The following is a 20,482-nucleotide window of genomic DNA, read 5'->3' on the forward strand; positions in this document are numbered from 1 at the left end:
TGTTTGTTTGTTGCTCCTTTAAAAAGGAATGCTTCTGGTTCCAGCGTCACTTCCTGTTTGCCACACCATGTGAAATCTCAGGTGACAGGAAGCGTTTGAAGAAGTAGCTGTAAGGCGTCATGGGTTACGTGAGGACAAAAGGTATATTTTTTACACACGATATTAGTGTTTGGGAAACAAGTGTTAACCAAATGTGATGTCCACAAACATCTTATTCAATGCATAGCTTGTCATAGGCATGGTGAGGAATGACTCATGTATCAGTGCCATTGACTGCTCTAGACGTCCATTCCATTTTGACTGATAGGGGCGAATGCAGTCAATGGCAGCCAATTAGTGTCCTACAAAAGACTATACAGTGAGGAAACGAGAACGACTTTACGGGAGGAAGAACAGGAGGCTTTAAACAACCTCCTCAAATATGAAGGCAAATGGCTGCTGTTTGACGATTCAGAAGTGACTATGTTCGAGGAGGCGGACTTCCTGCGAGCCTGCTTCCCTCAAACCAACTCTTCTTCAACACCCTACTTGCTCTTTTACCTGTGTCTAAACAGTGACACTAACACCGGTTTACTTTTTTAAACCTCAACCATGAGAGATGGCATGTGGAAAAAAAAAACAGAAAATCATATTTGATTTCTAAAGAATTTATTTGCAAATCATGGTGGAAAATAAGTATTTGGTCAATACCAAAAGTTAATCTCAATACTTTGTTATGTACCCTTTGTTGGCAAAAATGGAGGCCAAACATTTTCTGTAACTCTTCACAAGCTTTTCACACACTGTTACTGGTATTTTGGCCCATTCATCCATGCAGATCTCCTCTAGAGCAGTGATGTTTTGGGGCTGTCGTTGGGCAACACAGACTTTCAACTCCCTCCACAGATTTTCTATGGGGTTGAGATCTGGAAACTGGCTAGGCCACTCCAGGACCTTGAAATGCTTCTTACGAAGCCACTCCTTTGTTGCCCTGGCTGTGTGTTTGGGATCATTGTCATGCTGAAAGACCCAGCCACGTCTCATCTTCAATGCCCTTGCTGATGGAAGGAGATTTTCACTCAAAATCTCTCGATACATGGGCCCATTCATTCTTTCCAGATCAGACGTCCTGGTCCCTTTGCAGAAAAACAGCCCCAAGACATGATGTTTCCACCCCCATGCTTCACAGTGGGTATGGTGTTCTTTGGATGCAATTCAGTATTCTTTCTCCTCCAAACAAGAGAACCTGTGTTTCTACCAAAAAGTTTTATTTTGGTTTCATCTGACCATAACACATTCTCCCAGTCCTCTTCTGGATCATCCAAATGCTCTCTACCGAACCGCAGACTGGCCTGGACGTGTACTTTCTTCAGCAGGGGGACACGTCTGGCAGTGCAGGATTTGAGTCCCTGGCGGCGCATTGTGTTACTGATAGTAGCCTTTGTTACTGTGGTCCCAGCTCTCTGTAGGTCATTCACTAGGTCCCCCCGTGTGGTTCTGGGATTTTTGCTCACCGTTCTTGTTATCATTTTGACGCCACGGGGCGAGATCTTGCATGGAGCCCCAGATCGAGGGAGATTATCAGTGGTCTTTTATGTCTTCCATTTTCTAATAATTGCTCCCACAGTTAACTTCTTTACACCAAGCGTTTTACCTATTGCAGATTCAGTCTTCCCAGCCTGATGAAGGTCTACAATTTTGTCTCTGGTGTCCTTCGACAGCTCTTTGGTCTTGGCCATAGTGGAGTTTGGAGTGTGACTGACTAGGGTTGTGGACAGGTGTCTTTTATACCGATAATGAGTTAAAACAGGTGCCATTAATAAAGGTAACGAGTGGAGCTTCGTTAGACCTCGTTAGAAGAAGTTAGACCTCTTTGACAGACAGAAATCTTGCTTGTTTGTAGGTGACCAAATACTTATTTTCCACTCTAATTTGAAAATATATTTTTTTAAATCAAACAATGTGATTTTCTGTTTTTTTTCCACATTCTGTCTCTCATGGCTGAGGTTTACCCATGTTGACAATTACAGGCCTCTCTAATCTTTTCAAGTAGGAGAACTTGCACAATTGGTGGTTGACTAAATACTTATTTGCCCCACTGTAGTTTGTAGCCTTCTTTAAGTCACTTCGGATCATTTTTTCCCCCCATGGGACATGACTGGTACCATAAAGGGGGATGTTTTTGTCAAATTTTGGTGGAACCATACCTTCGTTCATTTGCTCCTCCCAGTCAAAATGGATTGGACGTCTAGTGCTGTCGATGGCAGTCAGTGAGTTAAAACAAGTACCCTATAAAGGGTTAAATATACATAGGGACAATTTCTTTGAGCTAAAATATTTTTTAGCTAGGGGAGGGACTTCAAAAAATTCATCTAATAAATGAAAGGCCTTTTATTGAATTAATTGGGCAGCAATATTAATCCTGTACAAAGAAAAATTAGAAAGCAAACCAGTCAGTGAATAGGGAATAAAAATAAGCTAAAAAAATATAAAAAACGTAAATGAATAATTTTTTAAAAGCACTTTGAAAATAATCAGTTTTAAATCTTTAAATATCACAATGAAAAAGTCTGTTCTTTACTATTTAATTAATCAGAAGCTTTGTAATGATTTATCTTGATTAATCTAATTTTAATTGCAAGTATGGATGAACATTTGTTCATTCAGTTATGCTAGCATTATCCGCAGTAATTAACAAAATAAAAATAAAAAAACATCTTCACAAATACTTAAGATATTAAGATATCAAATAAGGGCCTGTAAAATACTGTCCTGCAGGCTACAATGGGCCCATGGGCTGTTCCCCCCAAAAAAGAAAAATTCCTGATGATTCATTTGATTGCTTGAAATAATAACACTATTGATAAAATAGCTTCACCCATGTCAGGCAACCACTTCTTGTAAATACTGTCTTTTATTTACATTTTTTTTCACTATTACACATCACGGCCAATAGTAATTACTGTGTAATTACTATGACACGTTTTTTTCTGCTTGGATGCACGTGTCTCTAAAGAGTCTGTCTTGACCCCCCTCGAGCCGTCACAAAAAAATACGCACTTGAGTTGCAAAACAGGAAGTATAGAAAGGAAGTGAATAAAAAGGCGTGACTTCCTGTGACTTGTTTTGTCTGCCGTGTCCGTCTGCAGTTTTACATCATTGAGCCCCAACTCCTGATGGCGAGCGAAATTCACAGCTGTATATGTCTGGGGCCTGCCAGACGGGGGCGCCACTGGTGATGTGGGAGTCGCTGGTTCTTGTTCTTGTGCTGAAAGTCAGCGGCGAACTAACTTGCTAGCTCCTGCGAAGTCCTTAGCTGCATTATAGAAGTAAATCTGTGCCACCAAAGTTTGAATTCCAAATTTTAACCCCAAATATTTCTTGGCATCAAAATTCAGTCGCAAAAAAAATCAGTTGTGAAAATTACGATGAAAAAAAAAAAACCACAAAGGGACTACCGTAATGTTTGGATTATAAGTCGCTACTTTTTTCCTTCATTTTGAATCCTGTGGCTTATAGTCCAGTGCAGCCAGTCAACCACTGCTGCTACCTGCTGTCAACACTGTTTTCATCCAACATGCCTCCTAGCATGCATTGCAGCGCTACAGATGTAAATAACAATCAAAATTCATGTTCTATGCTAATTATTTCTTCATTTACTGTTCCAGTTGTTTCATGAATTGCTAGTTATGTTATTTGGTCACACTTTATTCGACAGCGGCGTCATAAGACTGTCATAATTATGACATGACACTATCATGTATTCATAGGCATTACTGAATGCTTATGACCGATATCATTAAGTGTCATCCGGCAAATTATGTCACTAACTCCATTTATGTCCAGCTCGGCTCTTTTACGCTAAATGACATCTGTTGTAAGCATTCATTAATGCTCATGACAGTGTAATATCATAATTATGATTGTCTAGTGAGTCTTATGGCGCCACAGTCAAATAAAGTGTTACCAAATACAATAACTAGCAATTAACGAAACAACTGAACACGTAACTGGAAAAATAATTAGCACAGAACATGAATTTTGAATGTTATTTAGATCGGTAGCGCTGCAATGCATGCTTGGAGGCATGTTTGACAACAACAATCTGACAGCAGGTAGCAGCAGAAGTTTACAGTCTTCCCCAAGAGAGCAGTGATGGCCAAATGAAGCTTCTTGAAGCAATGAAATTTTGCAGAAAATTGGTTCAAAGCTTCGTGGTGGTTCAGTTGATCCTATTACAGTCGCTGTAAAATAAAGTGTTACCGGTTAATATCTTTCGGTGTAAATATCTAATAATAAAGTGAACACAGCTGCGGCTTATAGTCCAGTGCGCCATGAACAAATGTCGTTTTCGTGTCAAATTTGGTGGGTGGGTGGCGGCTTATACAACCCCTAGCAAAATTATGGGATCACCTGTCTCGGACAAGCACTCACTCAGACATTTTGTCATGTAGAACAAACTCAGATAAAAAGGTTGAAAAAATAATGAATTAGTTCATAACTAGTTCATAGTTCATAACTCTTTAGCATTCAGAAACACTAAGAGAAATGAATAAAAAACATTGTAGTGGTCAGTAAATGTTAATTTTATAGAGCAAGCGCAGGGAAATATATACGGAATCACTCCATTCTGCGAGAAAAAATATGGAATCATGAGAAACAAACAAATAACAATCAAAACATATCTCTAGTATTTAGTTGCACCACCTCTGGCTTTTATGACAGCTTGCAGTCTCTGAGGCATGGACTCGATGAGTATTCTTCATCAATTTGGTGCCAGCTCTCTTTAATTGCAGTTGCCAGATCATTCTTGCAGGTCGGAGCCTTACTGTGGACCATTTTTTTCAATTCCCACCACAGGTTATCAATAGGGTTGAGATCTGGGCTATTTGCAGGCAGTCATCTTTGCAAATCTCACTGGAACAGCACTAAACCAAAGTTCCAGCATCATCACCTTGTCCAATGCAGATTCTTGACTCTTGACAAGGTGATGATGCTGGAACTTTGGTTTGGAGCTGTTCCAGAGAGATTTACAAAGATGACTGCCTGAAGAAAACATCAAAATTCCCTCAGTCTATGACGATATGGGGCTGCATGTCAGGAATAGGCGGGAGAGATGGGGAGATGGTTGTGGTTAAATCTTCAATAAATGCACAAGTTTACATTGAAATTTTAGACAGTTTTCTTATCCCTTCAATTGAAAATAAGTTTGTCATTTTCCAAGATGACAATGCATCATGCCACAGAGCTAAAACTGTTAAAGCATTCCTTGGAAAAAGATTCATCCAGTCAATGTCATGGCCTGCAAATGGCCCAGATCTCAACCCTATTGATAATCTGTGGTGGAAATTGAAAAAAAAAAAGGTCCACAGCAAGGCTCTGACCTGCAAGGATGATCTGGCAACTGCAATCAAAGAGAGTTGGCACCAAATTGATGAAGAATACTCATCGATTCCATGCCTCAGAGACTGCAAGCTGTCATAAAAACCAAAGGTGGTGCTACTAAATACGAGAGATGTGTTTTGATTGTTATTTCTTTGTTTGTTTCTCATGATTCCATATTTTTTTCCTCAGAATGGAGTGATTCCATATATATTTCCATGCATTTGCGCTATAAAATTAACATTTACTGAACACCACAATGTTTTTATTCATTTCTTTCAGTGTTTCTGAATGCTAAAGAGTTGCACTTTTGAACTAATTCATTATTTTTTCAAGCTTTTTATCTGAGTTTGTTCTACATGATAAAATGTCTGAGTGAGTGCTCGTTCCATACTTTTTGCTAGGGGTTGTAGTCAGGTGCGCTTTATAGTGAGAAAATTACGTTAAATTAGCAAAAATTCAGTCGGAAAAAAATCAGTCGGGAAAAAATCAGATACAGCAAAATTCTCTCGCAGAAAATTCAGTCGCAACAAATTTTGCCCAAAAATATTTTGTCAAAAAAAAAAAAAATTACTCCTTCCTGATGATTTTTTTTTGCAGCTCACTTTTTTTGGACTGAATTTTGTCACCAAATTTTTGGGGGGACGGATTTTTTCTGTCTGAATATTTTGCGCCTAAATATTTTGATTATGAATTTTGATGCTGAAAAAAAAAATTGGTGTTAGAATTTCAATGTTGAAAAAACTTCAAATTCAAACTCTGAAGCTTCCGTTAGCCTCTGCTAGCTTCTGCGAGAGACCTCGTTGACCGGGGCGCGGTTGAGATTTATTGGGGTTAGAATTACTGTGCTGACACAAAAATTCAGTTTTGGAAATTCAAACTCAGAAGCTTCTGCTAGCTTTCGCTAGCTTCTGTTAGCTTCCACTAGATGCCTCGTTGACGCGGGCGCGGTTGAGGTCATAGGTGACGTCCCTGTCTCGCAGGCCGCAAACAAACCCTTCCCACCGGCGGGAAGTCCCGCCTACAGTGACAGTGCCTGCGAGGTGTCGCTGTCAGACACCCGGGCCGATCCCGGTGTACTTTTCCCAGAGATTGTCGACGTGCGTCGGCGGGAGCGGAAGCGCACCAGCTGGAGGAGGTCCCGGCGGAAGCGCACACCCACAAAGGCATAGAGAAAAGGGTTGAGACAGGCGTGAAGGTAGGCCACGCCCTTCAGCACCTGCCCCGCCGTCAGGAAAGCTTTGAGCTGCTGGCAGTCGGTGATGGTGGCGTCAGCCGCCTGCGCCGCCTCAGTCACCAGCACGGCGTTGTGGGGCAGCTGCGTGAGCAGGAAGACGGCCACCACGGCCAGCACCACGCGCATGGCCTTGTGCTTTTGGAAGCTGCGGGTCTTGAGCAGGGTGGCCACCACCGCGCCGTAGCAGATTGCCATGACGGTGAAGGGCAGGCAAAATCCCATGAGCACTTGCAGGGAAAGCGTGGCCGTCTTGGTGGACCGACCCACGCGCGCCGGGATCAGCATCCGGCAGAAATCGACCGGACCCTCGGCCGTCTGGGCCGGCGCCACGGTGGCGAAGGCCAGCTCGGGCGTGGCCAGCAGCAGGGCCGTCAACCAGACGACCGCGCAGGCCAGGCGGGCGCAGCGCCGCCGCTGGGCCTGGAGGTTGCGGGCCTTGGTGGTTTGGACGATGACCACGTAGCGATCCACGCTGATGCAAGTCAGTAAAAGCGTGGAGCTGAAAAGGTTCACCTTGTAGACAGCGGAGGTCATCTGCGGACAAACGAGATGGGGAATTAGACATTAGCCATTTACACAAAACTCCAAAAATGGGCCGGACAAAAGTATTGGCACCCTCAGCCTAATACTTGGTATCACAACCTTATAAAGGAAATAACTGCGACAAACCGCTTCCGGTATCCACCAATGAGTTTCTGACAATGCTCTGCTGGAATTTTAGACCATTCTTCTTTGGGCAAATGCTCTAGGTCTTTGAGATTTGAAGGGTGCCTTCTCCAAACTGCCATTTTCAGATCTCTTCACTGGTGTTCTATAGGATTCAGGTCTGGACTCATTGCTGGCCACTTTAGAAGTCTCCAGTGCTTTCTCTCAAACCAATTTCTAGTGCTTTTTGAAGTGGGTTTTGGGTCTTTGTCCTACTGGAAGACCCATGACCTCTGAGGGAGACCAAGCTTTCTCACACTGGGACCTACATTATTTATGCTGAAAAATTTGTTTGTAGTCTTCAGACTTCATAATGCCATGCACACGGTCAAGCAGTCCAGTGCCAGAGGTAGCAAAGCAACCCCAAAACATCAGGGAACCTCCGCCATTTTTGACTGTGGGGACCGTGTTCTTTCCTTTGAAGGCCTCGTTTTTTTCCTGTAAACTCTATGTTGATGCCCTTTCCCAACAAGCTCTACTTTTGTCTCATCTGATCAGAGAACATTCTTCCAAAACGTTTTTAGCTTTCTCAAGTAAGTTTTGGCAAACTCCAGCCCGGCTTTTTTATGTCTCTGAGTCAGAAATGGGGTCTTCCTGGGTATCCTAGCATAGAGTCCCTTTTCATTCAGACGCCGACAGATAGTACGGGTTGATACTGTTGTACCCTCGGACTGCAGGACAGCCTGAACATGTTTGGATGTTAGTCAAGGTTCTTCAGGCACCATCAGCACAATCTTTCGTTTAAATCTTGTCAATTTTTCTTTTCCGTCCACATCTAGGGAGGTTAGCCACAGTACCATGGGCTTTACACTTTTTGATGACACTGCGCACGGTAGATACAGGAACATTCAGATCTTTGGAAATGGACTTGCAGCCTTGAAATTGTCCATGCTTCTTCGCAATTTTGCTTCTCAAGTCCTCAGACAGTTCTTTGGTCTTCTTTCTTTTCTCCATGCTCAATGTGGTACACACAAGGACACAGGATAGAGGCTGAGTCAACTTTAATCCATTTTAACTGGCTGCAAGCGTGATTTAGTTATTTCCACCACCTGTTATGTGCCACATGTAAGTAACAGGTGCTGTTAATTGCACAAATTAGAGACGCATCACATGATTCTTCAACGCGTACCAATACTTTTGTCCGGCCCATTTTTGGAGTTTTCTGTAAATTGATAATTTATTTTTTTCCCATTCTGTTTTGTGTTTTTTCATTGCAAGCTAAACACTGTAAATGAAGATATTACTTCCAAAGCATTTGTAATTGCAATCATTTTCTGGGAGAAATTGTAAAAAGCATTGACTACCAATGGAGACCCCGACAAACAGTGGTATGAAAAAGTATCTGAACCTTTTGGAATTTCTCACATTTCTTCTTTGTCAAAATCACACAGATGAAAAAACAGTGTCTGCTTTAACTAAAACAACGCAAACATTTATAGGTTTTCAAAGTTTGAAGAGGATATTATACAAACAATGACAGAATGGGGAAAATAAGAAAGTGAACCACCACATTGAATATTTTGTGGTCCCCCCTTTGGCAGCAATAACTTCACCCAAACACTAACAGTCTGGCACATCGATAAGGACTAATCTTGACCCATTCTTCTCTACAAAACTGCTGTAGTTCAGTCAGATTCCTGGGATGTCTGGCGTGTATAATTGTCTTTAGGTCATGCCACAGAATCTCAAAGGGGTTCAAGTCTGGACTTCTACTTGGTCACTCCAGAAACATGTATTTTCTCCTTCTGAAACCATTCTGTAGTTGATTTACGTCTGTGTTTTGGATCATTGTTTTGTTGCAGCTTCCATCCTCTTTTTAGCTTCAACTGTCTGACATACAGCCTCAGGTTTTCCTCCAAAACATCCTGATAAACTTTTGAATTCATTCTTTCATTAATGATTGCAAGTTATCCAGGCCCTGTGGCAGCAAAACAGCCCAAAATCATGATGCTCCCTCTAACATGCTTCACAGTGGGGATGAGGTGTTGATGTTGGTGAGCTGTTCCATTTTTCCTCCACACATGACGTTTTGTGTTACTCTTAAACAATTCAACTTTGGTTTCATCAAAATATTTTGCCAAAAGTTCTGTGGAGTGTCCAAGTGCCTTTTTGCAAACATTAAACGAGCAACAATGTTTTTTTTAGACAGCAGTGGCTTCCTCTGTGGGGTCCTCCCATGAACACCATTATTGGCCATAGTTTTACATATAGTTGATGTGTGCACAGAGATCTCGGATTGTGCCAGTGATTTCTGTAAGTCTTTTGCAGACACTTTAGGGTTCTTTTTTACCTCTGAGTATTCTGCACTGAACTCTTGGCGTCATCTTTGGTGGACAGCCACTCCTTGGGAGCAAAGCAACAGTGACAAACTCTCTCCATTTGTAGACAACTTCACTGACTGTCGATTGATGAACATCCAGACTTTTAGAGATGGGTTTGTATCCTTTCCCAGCTTTATACAAATCAACAATCCTTGATCGCAGGTCGTCAGACAGCTCTTTTGACCGAGTCATGATGCAAATCATACAATGCTTCTTATAATTTCTTACCAGGGGTGTATTTTATAGTGGGGAGGGCAGCTTTAAACCACTCAGAGTGATTGGGCACACACGGGTTCAGTTAATTATTTCCCCCCCCCCCCCACTTCTGTCATCGTTTGTATGCTATCCTCATTAAAATATGAAAACCTAGAAATGTTTGGGTGGTTCAAGTTAAAGCAGACACTGTATTTTCATCTGTGTGATTTTGACAAAGATCAGATCACATTTGATGGTGATTCTATGAAGAAATGTGAGAAATTCCAAAAGGTTCAGATACTTTTTCATACCACTGGAGAAAAGGAGGAGCTAAGTAGGATCGATGAATGCACAGGTGGGATGACTAAAACGAGAAAGAAATCAGAGTACCTTGCAGACGGCGGCGCCAAAGGTCCAGCTGCTAGAGGCCTCGGCCGCCCACAGGGGCAACGTGACCAGGAACAAAAGGTCGGCCACGGCCAGGTTGAGCAGGAAAACGTCAGTCATGGTCTTGAGTCTTCGACGGTAATTGAGGTATATCCAGACCACCGCCATGTTCCCGAGGAAGCCCACCACCGCGATCATCCAGAAGAGCGGTGGCTCGTACGCCTGCCGGAAGGCCCGCACCGGCGACAGGTCGCACATCAGGTCAGAGTAGTCGTAATCAGCCGTGCTAGCCGTGGGATCGTCATACAACGGGTCCTAGATAGGGGGTGATAAATAGTCCATAACCATATATTCTCCAATGTACCTGAACTGAGCGGGTGAGGCTTAGTACCTCGCTTACAGAATCCGTCTCGAAGTCGTCCATGGCGTCCTGCTTTCTTTCAGCTGAGAGGACAAAATGACGTTTCCTGTTTTTTGACAAAAAAGTAATTCATCGGCTGCCATTGACGGCGTGAAATGTCCAATCCATTTTGACTGGGCGAGGCAACTGAACAAACTGTCAAAATGGATTCAGTGAAACTATAGCTGCTGCGATTAATCGATTAATTACCTATTAATTGATTAGACAATAATTTTAATGGCGATGTTGCTGACCTCAAGATTGTCAAAATTTCCTTTTCTGAGCCTCTTAACAGCAACTTAAAAGAGGGAAAACGGTAAATACTTTTTTTTTTAAAGTTCCATTTTTAATTTTAAAAAAAATATTTATTATTATTTATTTATTTATTAATATGATTTATTTTTTATTTTTATATTATAATATTTAATCTACCATTAATCTATTTAGTATATTTAATCTATTCATTTATTTTCATTTTTATTTTTTATGAAAAAACAAAAAAATTATAAAAATGTCTAATTTTTGGTTTCATCAAAAAAAAAAAAAAAAAAAAAAAAAAAACGGAAAAAACAGAATAAATATTCAATTTATTTTTTAATTAATTTTGTACAAAATGGTGGGTGTGGGATAGTGAAATTTTCCTAAAATATGAAGTAGGTTCACATGATTTATTTTTTTTTTACAGAATATAGAACATAAACAGATTAAATTAAAAGAAAAAAAAACATGAGAAAATTAAATTAAAGAACAACAATTAAAACTAAAAAATAAAAAAATAAAGGAGGAATTATATTTACCTGTACAAGCTTAATTTTTAATTAGTTTTCTATGTTTTTTTTATATGTCTTTTATTATTTTTTATTTGGACTACTGCAGTTTTAGTTGTGTTTTTCAATTTAATTTTCAATATATTCATTTTTTAATCATTACTATTTATTAAAAAAAAAAAAAAAAAAAAACTCATGCTTTTTGAGGCATTTATCCTCAATGAAAAGGTGGGTAGTAATTTTATATATGTACTCAGTTACATTTACTTGAGTAACTTTTTGAGCAAAATGTACTTCTTAGAGTAGGTTTACAAAGCTATACTTTTTACTTTTACTTGAGTAGATTTGAGAAGTCGTTACATTTTTCCTCTTTATTCTACATATTAGATTTATTTATTTTTTGCCGCCAATGCCAACAGTAGCTCTACCAGTTTCACCAATGAGACGTCGTAAGAATCGTCACATGACTCCATTACACCAATCAGACGCAATCTTGCCATTCTATGATCATTCCAGTCTGTTTAATCATGTGGCGTCTTTAAAACACCGTTAAAAATGAAGTATTTGACATATAGTACTGCCGTCAACGTGACTCAAAAGCGCGGCTTAACCTCTCTCTTCCAGTCTTTATTTAGCACCAATTGACCACGAAAAACAAGAGCTATGATTCTTTTAATAGTAGCTATGAAGGAACTATTCACTATTCAAACTAGGAACTATTTTCTCCATTAGAGGGCACTCATGCTCTTTGGATAAATAATGCTTCATTTCTGTCATTTTTTTTCTCTCGCCGGAATTCAAGGTTTTTTTGTTTTGTTTTTTTGTACAGTAATCTTTGCTACTCTGCGCTTCAAACTTCAAGGCCTCAGTCCATCATGGATTTTTTTTCAATTAAAATTTTAAAAAATACAGATGAGCTGTCCCTAGCCGATCGCGTAGTCTCATTCTCCCTCACTCCCTCTCCCTGCTCTTTGCTGTTCAGGCAATGCACTGGAGTTGTAGAGTTAACGATGATTGATAGATATCTTCTGTTTGATCTCGCCACAAATCAAAGCGCTGCATGCGTCAGTCATAGTTTAACTTGTGAAACAGTTGCTGTGGCAACTCATTGTGTGTAAGTGAGGAGATTGAGCACAGTTGAGTTGACTCACTCAACGAAGCATTTATAAAGACAAGCATTTTTCTACTTTATTCTTGTTTAAAAAGATAATTCAGTGGGACAGTAACATGTTTAAAATTTAGGATTATTACATTTGATGTGCTTAAAAACCTTTTATTAAAATATACATCTACATAAGTTTGTTTTTTTTAAATTATACTTTGAGGGAAAAAAGTGGAAAAAAACATGTCTTATATGTATCTCTTTCCAATGCAAAATCTGAATAAATACATTGAACACACACAAAAACAAAACAAAACAATTTTTTTTTTCGTAATTTAATCGTAATTAATCGCAATTCCAACCATCTATAAACTATGCCAAATTTTTCTGTAAATTATTATTGGAACGGAAAGATAAGACACAAGATGGATATATACATTCAACATATGATACATAAGTACTGTATTTGTTTATTATAACAACAAATCAACAAAATGACATTAACATTATTAACATTCTGTTAAAGCGATCCATGGATAGAAAGACTTGTAGTTCTTAAAAGATAAATGTTAGTACAAGTTATAGAAATTTTATATTAAAACCCCTCCTAATGTTTTCGTTTTAATAAAATTTGTGAAATTTTCAATCAAAAAATAAACTAGTACGTAGCTCGCCATTGTTGATGTCAATAATTACACATTGCTCATGGTGCAATGTGGTAAAATCAGTTGCACCCAAGTGCCAGCAGAGGGCGACAAAACTCCAGAAAACACAAGTAACAAGTGGACATTGCACTGCGCTGTCATTTTAATCTGTTTGAGTGGGGCATGTGCGTTAATTGTGTCAAATATTTTAACGTGATTAATTTAAAAAATTAATTACCACCCGTTAACGCGATAATTTTGACAGCCCTAGTTTATATATAAACCGCACTGGACTATAAGCCGAACCTGTCCTCACTATTCTATGGGACATTTACACCAAAAGATATAAACTAACACTAACACTTTATTTGACAGCGGTATCAATCGACTGTCATAAGACCAAATGAACCACCATCAAGCTTTGAACCAATTAGCTGCAAAGCTTTGTTGCTTCAAGAAGCTTCATTTGGCCATCACTGTTCCCTTGGGGAGACAGTAAATCTCTGCTGCCACCAGCTGTCAACACTGTTGTCATCCAACATGCCTCCTAGCATGCATTGCAGCACTACAGATGTAAATAACAACTCAAAATTCATGTTCTGTGCTAATTATTTCTTCAGTTACTGTTCTAGTTGTTTCATTAATTACTAGTTATGTAATTTGGTAACACTTGATTTGACAGCGACGCCATAAGACTGTCATAAGACCATCATAATTATGACATGACACTGCCATGAGCATTAATGAATGCTTATGACCAGTGGTGGGTAGAGTAGCCAAAAAATTGACTCAAGTAAGAGTAGCGTTATTTCAAAATAATATTATTCAAGTAAGTGTAAAAATAGTCATTCAAAAAATGTACTCAAGTAAAAAAGTATTTAGTGAAAAGAATACTCAAGTAATGAGTATTTTTTATTTTTTATTTTTTTCTCTCAGCACAAATTTTTCTATATGATCTGATTTTATAATGACACTGTACAATAAGCAGGGGTTAAAGTGGACCAGAACGGTTAGGAACGCAGTTCCAGTATTAAGATTCAGAGCCGGAATGCTGTTCCGGTACACGGTGCTTTGATTCCGAAAATATGACGGCAACTGTCAAAACACTATGTAAAAAAAAAAAAAAAAAAAATGCTAAGCTGCCACACATGCATTTCATCTCCAAGACGAAAACAATCTACCAGCATGAGATTTACATACACAAGTGTTAACAACAAGCATAATAAAGTGCTTGTGTACTGTAATCCGTTTCCACCAATATTTGTTATTCCACGGACGGCATGGAGGTTTCCCCAGCTGCTGCTGTTATCTGAGTCTGACGATGATGAGTCACGTCAATGTGCGAATACACGCAGCAAAGCAAAACGCCTGAACTCATTTATCCGCTCAATTGGCTGTCATACTGACATGTGATCAGCAGAGATAGTTAGCTCTGAATGGTTCAAATGTGCATGTTTTCTGGAACAGCAATTTAAAAAAAAAAAAAGGTTGAATTGATGCAACAAAAAAGGGCAATGGAACATAAAATGAAAGAGTTGAGGAGGCTTATTTATCATATTGTTTTATTTGCTCTGATGGGGAGGTTCAGAACATCTTAGCTGTCAATATGGACTTAAATTTGTTCATTTACAGTTGTGGTCAAAAGTTTACATACACTTGTGAAGAACATAATATGGCTCTCTTGAGTTTCCAGTTATTTCTACAACTCCGATTTTTCTCTGATAGAGTGATTGGAACAGATAATTCTTTGTCCCAAAAAACATTCATGGAGTTTGGTTCTTTTATGACTTTATTATGGGTGAACAGAAAAAAGTCATCAAATCTGCTGGGTCAAAAATATACATACAGCAGCGCTAATATTTGGTAACATGTCCCTTGGCCATTTTCACTTCAATTAGGCGCTTTTGGTAGCCATCCACAAGCTTCTGGTTGAATCTTTGACCACTCCTCTTGACAGAATTGGTGCAGTTCAGTTAAATTTGATGGCTTTCTGACATGGACTTGTTTCTTCAGCATTGTCCACAAGTTCTCAATGGGGTTTAAGTCAGGACTTTGGGAAGGCCATTCGAAAACCTTAATTCTAGCCTGATTTAGCCATTCCATTACCACTTTTGATGTGTGTTTGGGGTCATTGTCCTGTTGGAACACCCAACTGCGCCCAAGACCCAATCTTCGGGCTGATGACGTTAGGTTATCTTGAAGAATTTGAAGGTAATCCTCTTTCTTCATTATCCCGTTTACTCTCTGTAAAGCACCAGTTCCATTGGCAGCAAAACAGCCCCACAGCATAATACTACCACCACCGTGCTTGACGGTAGGCATGGTGTACTTGGGGTTAAAGGCCTCACCTTTTCTCCTCCAAACATATTGCTGGGCATTGTGGCCAAACAGCTCGATTTTTGTTTCGTCTGACCACAGAACTTTCCTCCAGAAGGTCTTATCTTTGTCCATGTGATCAGCAGCAAACTTCAGTCGAGCCTTAAGGTGCCGCTTTTGGAGCAAGGGCTTCCTTCTTGCACGGCAGCCTCTCAGTCCATGGAGATGCAAAACACGCTTGACTGTGGACACTGACACCTGTGTTCCAGCAGCTTCTATTCCTTGACAGATCTGCTTTTTGTTGATTCTCGGTTGAATATTCACCCTCCTGACCAATTTTCTCTCAGCAGCATGTGATAACTTGCGTTTTCTTCCTGATTGTGGCAGTGACAAAACAGTGCCATGCACTTTATAATTACAAACAATTGTTTGCACTGTTGCTCTTGGGACCTGCAGCTGCTTTGAGATGGCTCCAAGTGACTTTCCTGACTTGTTCAAGTCAATGATTCGCTTTGTCAGATCCATGTATGTATATTTTTGACCCAGCAGATTTGATCACTTTTTCTGTTAACCCATAATAAAGTCATAAAAGAACCAAACTTCATGAATGTTTTTTTGTGGCAAAGAAGTATCTGTTTCAATCACTCTATCGGAGAAAAATCAGAGTTGTAGAAATAACTGGAAACTCAAGAGAGCCATGACATTATGTTCTTCACAAGTGTAAGTAAACTTTTGACCACAACTGTATGTTAGGCTACTTATTCATTTCCTTATGATTTAAAAAAGTTATGTTTGCGCGATCTTCAAAATATATTCCATTTCACTCTGCATTTGTACTTATTTTTCCGAATGTATGATACTTATACAGTGCCTTGCAAAAGTATTCGGCCCCCTTGAACCTTGCAACCTTTCGCCACATTTCAGGCTTCAAACATAAAGATATGAAATTTTTTTTTTTTTTGTCAAGAATCAACAACAAGTGGGACACAATCGTGAAGTGGAACAACATTTTTGGGATAATTTAAACTTTTTTAACAAATAAAAAACTGAAAAGTGGGGCGTGCAATATTATTCGGCCCCTTTACTTTCAGTGCAGCAAACTCACTCCAGAAGTTCAGTGAGGATCTCTGAATGATCCAATGTTCTCCTCAATGATCGATGATGATAAATAGAATCCACCTGTGTGTAATCAAGTCTCCGTATAAATGCACCTGCTCTGTGATAGTCTCAGGGTTCTGTTTAAAGTGCAGAGAGCATTATGAAAACCAAGGAACACACCGGGCAGGTCCGAGATACTGTTGTGGAGAAGTTTAAAGCCGGATTTGGATACAAAAAGATTTCCCAAGCTTTAAACATCTCAAGAAGCACTGTGCAATCCATCATATTGAAATGGAAGGAGCATCAGACCACTGCAAATCTACCAAGACCCGGCCGTCCTTCCAAACTTTCTTCTCAAACAAGGAGAAAACTGATCAGAGATGCAGCCAAGAGGCCCATGATCACTCTGGATGAACTGCAGAGATCTACAGCTGAGGTGGGAGAGTCTGTCCATAGGACAACAATCAGTCGTACACTGCACAAATCTGGCCTTTATGGAAGAGTGGCAAGAAGAAAGCCATTTCTCAAAGATATCCATAAAAAGTCTCGTTTAAAGTTTGCCACAAGCCACCTGGGAGACACACCAAACATGTGGAAGAAGGTGCTCTGGTCAGATGAAACCAAAATTGAACTTTTTGGCCACAATGCAAAACGATATGTTTGGCGTAAAAGCAACACAGCTCATCACCCTGAACACACCATCCCCACTGTCAAACATGGTGGTGGCAGCATCATGGTTTGGGCCTGCTTTTCTTCAGCAGGGACAGGGAAGATGGTTGAAATTGACGGGAAAATGGATGCAGCCAAATACAGGAACATTCTGGAAGAAAACCTGTTGGTATCTGTACAAGACCTGAGACTAGGACGGAGATTTATCTTGCAACAGGACAATGATCCAAAACATAAAGCCAAATCTACAATGGAATGAAAATAAACGTATCCAGATGTTAGAATGGCCAAGTCAAAGTCCAGACCTGAATCCAATCGAGAATCTGTGGAAAGAGCTGAAGACTGCTGTTCACAAACACTCTCCATCCAACCTCACTGAGCTCGAGCTTTTTTGCAAGGAAGAATGGGCAAGAATGTCAGTCTCTCGATGTGCAAAACTGATAGAAACATACCCCAAGCGACTTGCAGCTGTAATTGGAGCAAAAGGTGGCGCTACAAAGTATTAACGCAAGGGGGCCAAATAATATTGCACGCCCCACTTTTCAGTTTTTTATTTGTTAAAAAAGTTTAAATTATCCAATAAATTTTGTTCCACTTGATTGTTTCCACACGATTGTGTCCCACTTGTTGTTGATTCTTGACAAAAAATTAAAACTTTATATCTTTATGTTTGAAGCCTGAAATGTGGCGAAAGGTTGCAAGGTTCAAGGGGGCCGAATACTTTTTGCAAGGCACTGTATCTTTGTTATTAAAAAAATAAAAAGTAAATGTTTACGGTAACTTCAATTTTAATATACATCCTATGTTCTTCAGTAGTTAAAATTGAGATTTGGCATTTAGTATGTGAGGAAATGAGGGAAAATAAAAATTAGGAGATGGCGGTTTGGGTTATTGCTGTTTTTGTTAACTTTTATTTTGCAAATTTTTGAAAAAATACAATTTTGAATGAAAATCAGTTTTTGTATGTGTTATAGAAATAACTGTGCCAAAACAGTTTTCTTTGCATTTCAGTAGTTTAAGAGGTTTAATCCACACACACAAATGAAAGTAAAAAATTAATAAATAAATAACATTTTTGGCTCCGTGGCGACACGTCGGGGAGTTCCGGCAAGACATTCTAGCCACTTTCACCCCTGACAATAACCCATTACATAACCATATTAAACCAAAGAAGTACACACACACACACAAAAAAAAAATGGAATTCCGGCAAAAAAGAAAAAAAAAGGCAGAAATGAAGCATTATTCATCTAATGAGCATGAGTGCCCTCTAGTGGAGTAAATAGTTCCTGGTTTGAATAATGAATACTGTAGTTCCTTCATCGTTACTATTATAAAAGTAAAAGGATCGTATCTCCGGTTTTCCGTGGTCAATCGGTGCCAAATAAAAACTGGTAGAGAGTTTTAAATCCGCGTTTTCGATTCATGTTGAAGGCAGTGCTGTGTGTCAAATACTTCATTTGTCGCGTGGTTGAACAGACTGGCGTGATCGTAGAACGGCAAGCTTGCGTCCGATTGGTGTAAAGGAGTCATGTGATGATTGTTGCGACGTCTCATTTGTGAAACTGGTAGAGATACTGTTGGCATTGCTGGCAAAAAATAAATAAATCTAATATGTAGAATAAAGAGGAAAAATGTAACGACTTCTCAAATCTACTCAAGTAAAAGTAAAAAATATTGGCTTAGTAAAACTACTCTTAGAAGTACATTTTTCTCACAAAGTTACTCAAGTAAATGTAATGGAGTAAATGTAATGTTGCTTATTAACTCAAATAAATCAACAAATAAGCCAAACTGGACTATTAAGACGCAGGATTGAAAATGAGGGGAAAAAGTAGGGGCTTATTGTCTGAAAATTGCGGTAATTGGACACACTCACCCCTCGGATGAAGTAGCAACAGAAGGACGTTGTGGCTGTGTCTCGATGTTCTCTCGCGCTCTTTTTTTTTGGCGCTCGATGAATTTTGACAACTCAAAGCAGAAGTGATTTAAAGGGGCGGAGCTTTTTGCCACTTGCTTCCATTTTGTTTTAATGTCACGTTGCGATGCACGCGGCGGAGAGGAAGCCTTCCGATTGCGTGACAGCATTGACGTTTGTTGACATGCAACATTTGTGCGAAGGCGTACGCTTTTCGCGGTGTACTCGACCTTTGACCCTTCATCTTACTCGGCGACCAGTCAAAGGAGGAGTATTTTGCATTGTGTGATGCGAAATCAAATTGTGCGGTTGAAGAGAGATGAGGAAGATGTTTTCCTGTGGTTCTATTTGTTTAGTTGCGTGACTCAGTCTTGAAGATTGAGCTCAGGCGCTTGTGTAATAGGAAGTGAGAGCATGAAGATTGCACGCAAGTCTATTTTGTTTTTTAACACACCAACTTTGAAATGGAAAAAAAACTAGTGTGCTTGTAGCCCAGACAGGGGGTGAAGGTGATGCTTAAGGTTATGAGTAGGGAGAGAAATTGGAAATAAGGCAGGTAATCTCCGATAACACACCACTGTCTAAGAAGCCAAATTCAAAGCATCACGGGTACTTTTATTTTGCCATGTATGGAGGTAGATTTGTGTCTTTATTATTCAATCAAAGAAAAAGTTGCTTCAATCAAATAGAAAGTTGCTTCAATCAAAATATATATTTTCAATCGAAGAAAAAGTCACTTCAATCAAAAAAAAATGTGTTTGCAAAAATAAATATAATAAATAAATATATTTGAAAACTATTTTTCTTTATTTGAATTTTTTTTTTTTTTTTTTTAAGTCAAGTTTTTTTTGATTGAAACAACATTTTTGATTGAAGTCATGTAATTTTGCGTTTGGACCACATTTTTGCTAGGACATTTGTGTCTTTATTATTCAATAAAAAATAAGTTGCTTCAAACAAAAAAATATATATTTTCAAAAGAAAAACCACTTCAATCAAAAAATAAATAAATAAATAAATCATAGAAAAAAAGGCTTGGATGTGAAAAAATATTTGAGATGCAGAAATTCTCATTTGAACACTTTATTTTTCATTCAAACTGTTTTCTTTAATTGAAGCAATCTTTTTTGTGTTTGAGCCATATTATGGGGAGGACATTTGTGGCTCAATCATTCAATCGCAATAATAGTTGCTTCAATTAAAAAACTATTTTAATATAATAAAAATAATTCTAATATATTTTAATTTTTAATTTTAGAAAAAAAATCATTTGCAAATTTTTTTTTTTAAACATTTTTTGTGTGAAATATATATATATATTATTGAAGTGTCACTTTTTTTTAAAAGCAAAAAGTTTTAAAC

At 39.0% G+C, this 20,482-nt stretch overlaps 2 protein-coding genes across 2 annotated transcripts in view; one reads left to right on the forward strand and one right to left on the reverse strand.

Moving 5' to 3' along the window:
• Positions 1–67: 67 nt before the first annotated feature.
• The window catches only part of LOC130929672 (zinc finger protein 354A-like), a 43,936-nt gene continuing 23,521 nt past the window's right edge, over positions 68–20,482 (forward strand). The window contains exon 1 of the mRNA XM_057857046.1: positions 68–141. The gene's annotated coding sequence lies outside the window, so the exon portion shown is untranslated. The remainder of the gene's footprint in view (positions 142–20,482) is intronic.
• Positions 5,577–19,169, reverse strand: ccr9a (chemokine (C-C motif) receptor 9a). The gene is made up of 4 exons (XM_057857050.1): positions 19,082–19,169; positions 10,598–10,673; positions 10,210–10,521; positions 5,577–7,132 (listed from the first exon to the last, which is right to left on the reverse strand). Exons 2-4 carry the CDS (start codon positions 10,628–10,630, stop codon positions 6,383–6,385), a joined length of 1,095 nt encoding a protein of 364 aa, XP_057713033.1. The 5' UTR covers positions 10,631–10,673; positions 19,082–19,169; the 3' UTR covers positions 5,577–6,382.

Source organism: Corythoichthys intestinalis, chromosome 14 (assembly GCF_030265065.1).
Source record: "Corythoichthys intestinalis isolate RoL2023-P3 chromosome 14, ASM3026506v1, whole genome shotgun sequence".
In the NCBI taxonomy this organism is placed as follows: domain Eukaryota; kingdom Metazoa; phylum Chordata; class Actinopteri; order Syngnathiformes; family Syngnathidae; genus Corythoichthys; species Corythoichthys intestinalis.

Bases quoted from the DNA above. Each gene is read 5' to 3' on its own strand.
- ccr9a (XM_057857050.1), bottom strand. From the start codon at position 10,630: ATGGACGACTTCGAGACGGATTCTGTAAGCGAG. The intron at 10,522-10,597 runs GTACTAAGCCTC...CCCCCTATCTAG, and splicing joins AGACGGATTCTGTAAGCGAG to GACCCGTTGTATGACGATCC. The intron at 7,133-10,209 runs GTACTCTGATTT...GTTTGTCCGCAG, and splicing joins TTGGCGCCGCCGTCTGCAAG to ATGACCTCCGCTGTCTACAA.